The sequence below is a fragment of the Chelonia mydas genome, chromosome 10 (assembly GCF_015237465.2).
Source record: "Chelonia mydas isolate rCheMyd1 chromosome 10, rCheMyd1.pri.v2, whole genome shotgun sequence".
Lineage (NCBI taxonomy): Eukaryota > Metazoa > Chordata > Testudines > Cheloniidae > Chelonia > Chelonia mydas.
Genome location: NC_051250.2, coordinates 53,651,041 through 53,663,151, shown reverse-complemented (window position 1 = coordinate 53,663,151; position 12,111 = coordinate 53,651,041). Strand labels below are relative to the sequence as shown.

Below are 12,111 nucleotides of genomic sequence, written 5' to 3'. Positions count from 1 at the left end.
ATAGTAAATGATCACATAGTCATATAAATAAAAAGAAAACAAGGAAAGAAGACAGTGGGACCACTAAGTACTGCGGATGGGGTAGTGATTAAAGATCTCGGCATGGTGCAACATCTAAAATGAATACTTTGCCTCCGTTTTTAACAAAGGTAATGAGGAGCTTAGGGGTAGTGGCAGGGTGACTAATGGAAATGAGGATATGGAAGTAGAAATGACCACATCTGAGGTGGAAGTCAAACTCAAACAGCTTAATGGGACCAAATCGGGGGGGGGGGGGCCATCCAAGAATATTAAAGGAACTGGCACATGGAATTGCAAGACCATTAGCAAGGATTTTTAATGAATCCATACATTTGGGGGTTGTACCCTATGACTGGAGCTAATATACTACCTATTTTTAACAAAGGAAAAAAATAACCTGAGAAACAACAGGCCCGTTAGTTTGATTGCAATTGTATGCAACGTCTTGGAACAAATTTTGAAAGAGAAAGTAATTAAGTACATAGAAATAAATGGTAATTGGGATAAAATACAACATGGTTTTACAAAGGGTAGATTGTGCCAGACCAACCTGATCTCTTTCTTTGAGAAGATAACTGATTTTTTTAGACAAAGGAAATGCAGTAGGTCTAATCTACCTGGATTTCAGTAAGGCATTTGATACATGGGAAATTATTAGTTAAATTAGAGAAAATGGGGAGTGATATGGGAACTGAAAAGTGGATAAGGAACTGGGAAGTAAAACTACTACCCTGGCATAAGATCCTGGGCAATACTACAGCTGTTACAGCAAGCTGCTGCCATGTCCTTATGTGCCGAAAAGTCCTTCTGAGAACATCTTAAACCCCCCCAGATTTTCTTTTTACCTTCATAAGCTTGAGAAAAATCCTGTGTGAGAGGAAATACTCAGAATTTGGCGTTTATGTCAAATGTTAATGAAGTTAAACACTATGAATTAGACTGTTAAGAATAATTAAACCACTTGTTGCCCACTTCTTTGTTAGTCTTTTCAGTATAGCTTTATTCACCAACCCCAATGGTCATAAATCACCAACCCCACCAATGACAACATTACTTCTATACAGCCTTTGATCAAAGTTTGCAAAGCACATCGCAAACATTAGTTTTGTAGGTACATTCCCTTTCCACAGATGAAGAAAACAAGGCAGAGATGACACAAAGTCAACCAGAATCCTGCCTCTGCCAGACACGTACTCCAACTTCTAGACAACACTATGCACCCACAGTAAGTAACAAAACTACCTGCCTTTTGCTAAGAAAGGGGTGATCATATCCCTTTTAAGGAAGCCCTAAGATGCAAATAAGTTTGTCCACTAATAGATTTCAGAGGCCTCCTTATACAGATACAGCATTTATAACAATGAGGAATTTTTAAAGAGACACTTGGCTGTAAACCCTCTCACTGAATGACAGCTCCAGCTATCACTCAGCTGAGGAGATTCACTCTCTGTGAAGGAGTTGACCAGGGATGCAAAGGAAAGAAAAGATAACTCCCCCCCTCTACCACTGTGCCAATTGACAGGCTCCCCACCTATGTAAGAAGAATATGGAGTGGGAAGTACTCGAGGAGTCTCCTCTATCAGCCCACACAGAGATTTGGGGGTGGGGGAGAGTAACCCCTTATATGTTTAAAAGAACCAGCAAAAAATCCTTAAACTTTTCTTTTACCCCAAGGAATACAGATATGAACAGTAAGTCCTGCTGCTTGTGGGCTACTGGGAAACACATGTGATATCCCTCATGCACAAGCATCTCAGCTATTTTTGCTTTCTAATTCCCTATGTCACCTAGTCAGTCTTGTCCCTGAACAAGTCAGCCTGGCACGCACCCAGAGAGCCTCATAACATTACCACTGGACAGAGCTCTTAGTACTGAATTTATTAAAGAACCCTCAAGTCCTCATGAAGGGCCCAGTTCTGCACCCTGACTCACAGTGAGTAGTACTTTACTCCATGAGTAGCCCCACTAAGATGGGGCCCAATCCTTCCACTCCTTAAGTGAACCTGGGTGGATTGCCATGTCATGAAGATAATGATGGACTTCAGCCCAGAATGGCAGGTTGATCAAATCAGACAAAGATCTTTTGTTACATTTAGTGAGTGCTAAGGAGAACATTCTCAGTTACACATTCGAAGGACTTATTTTTATGTAACACAGATAGAAGACTTTGGAAACAAAACAAGTATGACATATTGTAAAACTGCACTCCACATCGTATACACATCAGAGTTACTACCGTACCGTTCCTTATTACTTAAAAAACCCGGAGTAAAGATACATTACAATACATAACACTAAAATAAATACTATTCAAGCCCAGGTACTATTACACTAATCTACTATTATGAACAGGAGAAATATTCACCAGTACATTTTAAAAACACGTAGTAGGTGCTCAGTATATGTTGAACTTTGGCTATACGAGGAAAAACAAAAATATTTGCCCTTGACGTTTGGGCATTTTATATACATCACATCAAAACATCTATAACTGTCCACACTTGGCAGCACCTACAGCCACCCAGATTAGAAGACACCCTCAAAACCAATCCTCATTTCTCTTACTATTAACTAACATGACACACTCAAAATTCAATATGGTTTTCCATATTAGAAGCTTAAAGTAACTAATGAAACCATTCTTTCATACTCTCAGAATTTCTTTTGATGACTGATGAGCATGGCAAGCAGCTCAAAATGACAGAGTATAAATCTAGATGAAAGCCTTTTGCCTCACTTTTTAGGTAAGATTATAAGTAATCTAGAATGTAGCTTCTACCACAATAAGAGATTTTCTAAGGCCTTTGCTGAAAATAGCTGTACTGGTGCAATCTTGTGTGATTAAACTGCCAGGAGTATTGGATTGTTGGCACAAAGGAAGCAGTGATTTAATAGACTACACTAGAAGCTTTAAAAGACTGGTTTACATTTTATTGACCACAGCATGAAAGTACTGAATATGAGGAATAGGGGCCACAGGTTTATGGGGCATGCTTACCTTCCAGCAGGTCTCTTGCCAGACCTGGTTCTGCCCCTGTGGACCGAACAAAGTCTGACAGGACCGCGTCCATATCAAGAGTCATGTGATCATGTAGAAGTGCTGCCACACATGCAGCAGTAGCAGGATTTGTTGATAGGCTACAAGACATCCATCTATAAATGAGAACAAAAATACAGAGTTCTAGATGTATTTATCACAATAGGCTACAAAATAATGGAAATCACACGTTTTTTCCAAACAAAACACCCAATTTAAATTTTTAATAAATGACAATAAAAGGTCAAAGTTACAATGATTAAAAAAAGAAAATAAATTTACATAAATACCATGTTAATAGCATTTATGATCTGCCTCTGTCTGGGTTCACAATCTGTTCCAGTGACTGAGTATATTAATAACTAGTTCTCATCTTTCACACTTCTAGTGTTCTTTTCTGTTTTTCTTTGCTCTTTTAAAATATTCTTTCTGCACAACTCTTCAGGGCACAAGGAAGTTATAAAATTAAAACTTCGTAAGAGTAAGGTGGTAAAAGTCAAAGACTCCAAACGGGCACATGCTTCACTCTAAGCATGAGAATTGTCCCATTGGTTCAGTTAACGTGCTTTAAGTTAAACATATGCTTATGTGCTTATCTGGACCAGGGCCATATTGCAAGACCTTTGTATTTATATACTTTTAACGTAAATATACTTATATTAGAACTCATTACTTGTTCCTTATTTATTGCATCAATACATAGGTTATTTCTATTTTCCCTGCCTTAAAGATGTACTTGATAGGGTATCTGGATTTTCTCCCATTTCCTCAGAACTAATGCTGTCATCCTCATGGGGGTGCTGTGAATCGTGATCACCATCATCAATAGCAGCAGCAACTTGTACCTCTTTTGTTTGAGAGGCTGTGTTAACTAGCCTTCTAAACATCTGCATTAGTGCATCTCTTTTAACTACAATAATGATGACAACCACAATGAATGGAATTACAACAGAAGCTACTACTAGACTTATCTCCAGATTGTTACTGCTCATATTTCTGGAAGGTGGTGGGTATCTACTCTCCCTCTCTATCAATTGAGTTGACAGTCTGGAGGGACCCACATACACTTACAGTGGCAGTTTATCTCATTGGTTGTACACGCCTTTCAGCATCATAATCAATGACACGTGCTATTAATAGAAATCTTGCCAGGACCACACAAAGCAACACCTTTCACTGCTGCAGCATCCGGTTTTTTGTTCCCCCGCATCTCAGCATGATTAACAGAAGCTAAACACATTTTCAAGATAACACTGTACATTTCTTAAGAAAGCCATTGTTACATGGCTGATCTTTATAAACACTTTCCTGGTTTCCCTCAAATGTAACAACTGTTTAAAATATAAACATACATACTGCAAAATACTGCACATCACATCAACCCCACTCAAAACTAACTGGAATGGAATTGACTACATTTGCTATATAAGTTCATTTTCATCTTGAATTAAGTAATTTTCAGGCAAACAACAAACCATATTACTATAAATATTACAGACACCATTGTAGTGTAGTAATCCCAGTATACTCTGCAAATGGATTCTTTCTGCTATTGAATTTCTGGTGATGGAATTCCCCACCCCCAAAAACTGAGATGTTAGAAACAACTACCACAGACACAGAGTGAAATTTGGGCCCTAATGAAGTCAATGTGATTTTTACCATTGACTTCAATGGGACCAGGATTTCACCCATGCCTTCTGCTTGTGTCAGATGCAATTATAGATCACGTTAATAAAATTAAAATAGTCCCAATTGTTAGTTAAAACACAATCAATAAAATGCTTTACTTAAAAGCCAACAGAAACTATTCCAGGCCAGCTAGAGTAATTATTATTAATTATTTAATATCAGGGGATTCACAATAACTTTTTGTTAAAGAAAATCTTCCTGAAGTGGTAGGAAGTCAGGTTTCCTTTGCAGAATGATTCACTTGTTTTACAGCAGAGTGATGCAGTATGTGTTCAGCAGCTTACTGTAGGTTGTTTGTACCATCCAGTTGCTGAGAAAAGTAACAATCACACCAGTATGTGACAATGACTCATGGCCTAGGAACCAGCACGTAGCAGCTAATGGAACCACAATCATAGCTGATGAAATGCAAATGTATTCTTGTTTTTGTATAGATAATGGAATTTTTTATACAAGCAAGTACGCAATTAAATCTTAAGCAAGTGCAGTATTTTAAACTTAGTTAGAAAAATACTCTGGAAGCCACCTTTGCCTATTGTGTACTAAAAAACCACCTCTGGAAACAAAACAGAAGGGTTTTTCATTTTCTGTCATGCACAAATTTTTCTTTACAGTGTCAAAGCAAAAATAATTGGGATGGAAAGTGCACTACATGTCCCATCTCTGGCATTTCCTGACAGGCACAACATAGCCTTGTTTATGTGCAATCAGGAGCTTTTCTTTAGTATTTTACTTTCATCATTGACCAAGTAAAGTGGCCTTAAAATAGAAGTAGCTTTAGGACAATTTATCCCCAGAGTTTTTAAATCAACCCAGAGGGGAATCTCTCTCCTATATTCATTTTTTCCCCCTAAATACCCTTGGACCTAAGGAAAGGTCTAGCCTTTGGGTAACAGATGAATATTCCCCCTACTGTATCCAATACCTGTTATTATTTCCTGAACAAGTAGAAGCTAATCTATTTTCATAGACAACTCTCCCTACAAAAATTTAGAGCAGTTGTTTTTAAGAATGGCTGAATCAGACATATTTATCATATAGTCAGTATTCAAACTTCATTTTAAGGAATGAGAACAGATCAGAAGAGGTGGTAGAAGTTAAATGGTGTACAATATAAATGAAACGACAAGTTTTACTTTTATTCAGCATCTGTCATTCACTCCATCAAGACGCCAAAGCTAATCTTTACACATTCATCTGATATTTTCACTCAATCTCATGGGCTCATTCATGCCTTTGCCATGAGTCGAGAGTAAGGGGAAATGTATTTTGTGCTACACCGGGAGCAGACTTTTAGTTGGCCCCTGGTTCTGCCATTGCAGCAAAGAAGGAGTAAACTGTGCCAGGTCTAGAGCCAATGCAGTGTATGTTCCCCTGCATACTGGTGCAGCTACACCCTGTGCCTCCTCTGTTCTCCCCCTCCAGTTCACCTGCACAAGAGGGGAAGTAGCAGCTCTACAGAGTCCTCTTCCCCTCCCAAACTGCTACCTATGATGTGGGTAGCCAGTACTGAAGTGTGAAGGGGCATTTGGATGCTCTTATCCCTCTATACTAGCTAGGCCACACTTTCGCCATACTCTCCCTCACACCCTGCATTATAGCACACACGTGCATGTATCCATATATACAAACAATTAAACACAGACTCTTCTGAAGTTTATTTTAACAGCTGTTGTTCAACTGGACACTGTCAAAAGGTTAGGAATTTCTTGAAAGAAAGCCCTCCGTGATAATTAGGTTTTCAGAAAAAAAGCCCTTACAATAGCATAGGATTATCATTTAAGTTTAATAATAAGTAAGTAAATATCTTGTTTTTCTTAGCGTGTTTCTCTTCAGAGGACTCTAAAGCACTTTATAAAACTAAATTTATACACATGCTACAAAAGGATCATTTCACCAGCTACAAAAGCAATTGCTGCATAGGGAATGGTTCGTCCCTCCTAAAGATATGGTGCACAAAAGATCTTGAAAAATGGGTCCATTCAGACTGTAAGTGTTTGAGATGAAGTCAAATGTGAGCTGACAATCTAGGCCACATAAGTTTTTATTTTATTTAATTTACTTACATTGCACTCATTATTTTCATATCAGGCTGCATTTCAGAAAGTTAAGAGAACCATCTGGGTCACAACTTTTAGCACAACTGGACAAGGGAAGGCTATAAAAGTTCATGTAGAGCCAGTAATCAAGGGAAACATGGAAAGATTTACAGGGCCTCTTAAAAGCAGAATGCAAGCACTTCACAAAATCCCATTACCTTGATAGATTATGGCTAAATTTGGCCATAGGGTTTCAGTTTGGTATATATATACACTATACAGCAGTTGAATTTTTGTAACCGTTTTAAAGATGAGGTATGAAGGGAGTAACACTTTCCTAGTAAACGCTTTCCTAGTAAACACACATTCATTTCTAAAACAGCTGCACATAAGGAGAGGAGGGGGGCAAATAAGAGGACGTTGTAACCAAAAATCCATGACAATTAATTTTCTTTCTGACTGGGAGAATGGATGAAATAAACCTGCACCAGAAGGATGCAGACGTTCAGAGTCAAGTTTAAAGAGCTTGTTGAAGATGAATGATGCAAAGCATTAGTAAATTTCACATCTTAATCATAAGTGACTCATCTGGCAGTAAAACTTTTTTGTGGTTTTTAGAAATGTGTACATTCAGGGTAGTCAAATACCATCATTAATCGGTGCAGGGCCCAGATAATTCAAACATTTGGAAATTTTAGTTGTATATCAGTCTGAACAAGTCAAATCATGGATCATCTGTATACTAGCAATATTTCACTATTTTTAATGCTAGGTTCCCCCCTCCCATTATTTCAAATAGCTTCTGAAAAGCACTTCAGGCTGAGAAATATTTTGTGGCGAAATATGGGTTCCACATTCCCAAAGGTTCTGTTGGGTCAATGGGCAAAGCAAGTTGCCAGCTAAGCCAGAAGGCCTAGATAACTCTAGTCTAAAGAGGTATGCCATCGTGCCAGGGAGAGATTTGAACAGGTCTGAAAACTTAAGATCCAGTGACTAGCGCACAGTTCCAGTAGTAAGCAACCTTTCTTACAATAATAAATATCACCTATTACCCCCACAGCCACACACACACACACACACACACTAATGTGGCTGAAAGCAACATATTATTAGGAATTTATGGTAGGTCAATAATGTTACAAAATGTGCACGGGTAAAATACTAGGGGTAAAGCTCCAGCGCCACCAAAGTTAACTGCAAAACTCCCATTGACTTTTGTTGGGGCCTAGACAGGGAGCTGGATTGGATGACCTAGTAAATCTTTTCCCTTCCCACTATCTATGACTCTGCAACTGTGAGGGATGAGTGAACCCTAATAGGGTCAGAGATCTGGTTTGGTTAATGAGCTGAAAGTTTGGATGCTTATCCCAAAGGCATTTAAGGACAGTAAAATCAGTCTGCATCCTACCTGTCTTTCCCTTCCTAGCCCCACACATTTATCAATCGATCCCTCTCCTCCTCACAGCTGTGGTCCATTGATCCCTCCCAATTCATGACTATGGCCGGTCAAAAATTTTCTGTCAAAATTATTTTTGATGGAAAACTGAGTTTTCAACAAAACAATTCCCTCCTCCCAAAAGCATCTGCTTTCTACAGAAAATCGAAAAAAGGAAATAAATGAAAACCAAAAACCTTCATCTGAAAATTTTCAGTTTGAGTTTTCAGTTAAAAAAACCTCAAATTTCTGTGGGGAAAAACACCTCCAACATTTCAGACCAGCTCCCCTGAGGACCCCCTCTTTTTTCCTAACTTCATTTTTATGATTTAAAACATACGTGTTTGACTGCTCAGTTTCATAGTTTTGCTTCCTGGGTATTTTCCATAACGAGACAGAAAGACACAAATCAAGGATATATATTTTATTTAGCTGATTTAGTACTACCCAAAACATGATACAAGCCATAAATAGACAGTCCATCTACCATGTGTGTGAGGGGTGGGACCCACAGCACTGCATTGATATTTGCATAAAGAGATTTTTGGTGTGGCCCTCAGAGAGATGGGACACGTTCAAACCTAAATCTGGAGTTTAGCTCTGAGGAGGCTTGGTTAAGGCCTCTCACTGGTTTTAATTTAATATTTGAGGGATGTGCAAGATTGGCAACACTAGAAACTGAAGTCCTCTTTGCACAGGACAGGTGCAACGCAGGCAACAGCTCAGGCTTTTCCTCTCTGCCCTCAATTGATTAGTCTCTAAGGTGCCACAAGTACTCCTTTTCTTTTTGCGAATACAGACTAACACGGCTGCTACTCTGAAACCTCTCTGCCCTGTCACTATGTGTTGGTCCAGATGATGGTGAGTCCACAGGCAACTGGCTAAATCATTCTCTATTCCGATTTAATCCTTGGCCTCAATTCAGAGGCTGACAGAGTCATTTCTGTGAATGGATTTTTGTGACAAGGATTGGCCTGAGATCAGACAGATCACCAAATAAATATATTTACCCATATTGATAACTTTTGGTCAGCCTCAACTAGGGAAAGACCCAAAACATTGACTTGAAGGTGAACGGCCCTTAAATCCAAAAATCCTGAGCCATCCAACCCACAATGTAAATGAACTAGAACAAAGTTTTCTTAATAAGCTTGAAATTCTTGTAATATAGGAAAGCCAGAGCCATCTCTCAGTGCATTTATGACATCATGAATCACCTCTGCATTGCTCTCATGGTGACACAGTCATCAGAACCCCGTACTCTGTGTGCACCAATAGCTTTGTAGCTCACATGTAAGTAACCCATCTCATAAGTTGCACCAGAGGTCGTGCCAACAGCCTAAGCAGGCTTTTTCCCAAAAGAGATGTTGCCTTGTGTTGTAGATGCTTCATCTTCCAAGACCCATACATACAAATAGAGAATACTTGGGCATTCTATTGTTAATGCCACTCTGGATGATGTGGGAAGAGAATGCAACGCACTGGTAACTGGACTATGGCCACAGCTGCAACTTTTACTGAAATAGAATAAGTCAAAGTGTGGTATTATCCCATTGCCAATGCTCTCTAAAGTAGTAATTAATCAGAAAACCCAAGAACACCTACTCCTTGGAGAAAATGGCCCCCACCTGCTTTATGAGGGAACTATGAGAGTCTTGCCTCTGTATTACGGGGGCAGCGTATAACACAAGCTGGTAAGTGCTGTTCTCTTAGCTTTCTTCAATTTAGGCAAGAATTAGTCTTTCAATCAGACTTTCTGATAAAGGTCCTTTTTGCCAGAAAGCCACTTTTAGTAATAAAAACATACCCAGATTGGACAGGAAAGAAAGACTTAAGCAAGGGAAGAAAACAAACTATAAGGAAGGAGGCAGTGACTCACTACAAATTAGAAATTCAGAATCCAGCTGGCTGCCAGACTTTTTGTTCTAACCAGATGAAAACATCACCTCCTACACTACTGAACCATCACCATGTTTGCTACTAATGGCAATTGTAACTATTAAACACTTGCTCACTCACATAATGTTGCATACCCACTTGGAGCGGATATCTTCGGTCTATGAAAGCACAGTCTTCCTCAAAGAACAACCTTCTTCTTATGGACAATAAAAGCACAAATAAATTTAATACTTAGCACCTGAGAATCTCATTACACAATATCAGAATCCTCTCAGAAGAGGAAGTTGAAATCCACTTTGAAGGACTACAGAAAGTGACTTTCAGAAATGCCATGCTGTTTGCATCCAACGGACAAAGGGGTTGAATCACAAGCAAAATGTTTTCACTTCTGAAGATTTAAAATTAAAAACAAAGTCCACTAATAAAAATACACTATGAACCAGATCGAAAGCCCAGTCAGTGGAAAGGCTTCCATCATCTTCAGTGAGTTTTGGATCAGTTCATCTGCTCTCATAGACTTTAACGCCAGAAGGGACCATCATGATCATCTCATCTGACCTCCTGCAAATTGCAGACCACAAACCCTCATCCAGCTACTCCTGTAATAGGCCCATAACCTCTGGCGGAGTTTCTGAAGTTCTCAAATCTCAAGTAATAGAAATGGGATGGAATTTGATACTTGCACTTTGCACTAGGTACTAACAACAAGAATTTTTGCAATGAACTGGGGACTTACCAGTTGGAAGCTACAGAGGAGGAAAAAGACCTGAGTGTTTTGATTGACCACAGGATAACTATAAGCCATCAATGTGATGTGGCCGTGAAGAAGGCTAATGCAATCCTGGGATGCCTCAGGTGAGGTATTTCCAGTAAAGATAGGGAAGTGTTATTACCATTATCCAAGGCACTTGTGAAGACCTCATCTTGAATACCGTGTGTAATTCTCCCATGTTTAAGAAAAATGAATTCAAACTAAAACATGTGAAGAGAAGGGCTACTAGGATGATCAGAGGAATGAAGAACCTATCTTATGAGAGGAGACTTAAGGAGCTTAGCTTGTTTAGCCTAACAAAATGGAGACTAAAGGGCAATATGATTGCAAGATGAACACTCAGAAGCGGGAGAAGTTATTTAAATTAAGGGCCAATGCTGGCACAAGAACAAATGGCTATCAACTGGCCATCAATATGTTTAAGCTTTAAATTAGATGAAGGTTTCTAGCCATCTGAGGATTGAGTTCTGGAACAGCTTTCCAAGGGGAGTAATGGGGGCAAAAAACCTAACTAGTTTTAAGACTTAGCTTGATAAATTTATGGAGGGGATGGTATGATGAAATTGCCTACAATGGCATGTGATCCTTCTGCAACTGCAATTAGCAAATATATCCAATGGTTGGAGATGGCACACAAAGGTTATTTATTTTTTAATGTGAATACTCTAAGTGTCTGATTAACATTGCTGACTCCTCTTGACTTGTGAGGTAATGTGAAGGATAAGGGAAACTGTTATCCTTTTCAGAGGGAAACCATCTCTCTGTGGTTGAATTTGTATGTTTTTTTTTATTTATAGACATGTATGGTACAAAGACCCCCAGCTTTGCATAGCTCCAGACACAGAAAATATTTTTTACTAAGACATACCACATTTTAAAGTATTAAAAAAGAGTGTCCCCCCCTAGACAACTGAATTCAGTACATAAAACAAATCTACAAAATAAAACCACATTTGATGCAGCAAACAACAACTGGTTTCTTTGAACTAAGGCTTGCATAATTTCTTCCTCTGTTTTCTCCATGTGAAGTGCATCCCATAGCATTCAGACAGTTCTATAAAGACTTTTCATTCTCTTTTTACAGCATTTCTCAAGATGTTCCACTTTTGATTAGAAACATTTTGCCAAATGCACATTTGCAAAATATCTGAACAATTATTAAGGGAGAAAGCAAAATTAAACAATCAGATCCATCAGATTAGATTTGCTTTGAATT

At 38.8% G+C, this 12,111-nt stretch overlaps 1 protein-coding gene across 3 annotated transcripts in view; it reads right to left on the bottom strand.

Annotated features, from left to right (window-relative positions):
- The window catches only part of OTUD7A (OTU deubiquitinase 7A), a 246,605-nt gene that overhangs the window by 113,786 nt on the left and 120,708 nt on the right, over nt 1-12,111 (bottom strand). For all 3 annotated transcript variants that reach the window (XR_006284337.1, XM_043524039.1, XM_037911551.2), the window contains one exon: nt 3,020-3,174. Coding sequence is in view for 2 of the 3 variants with exons in the window: in XM_043524039.1 (XP_043379974.1) it covers nt 3,020-3,170 (151 nt within the window). In the remaining variant the exon portion in view is untranslated. The remainder of the gene's footprint in view (nt 1-3,019; nt 3,175-12,111) is intronic.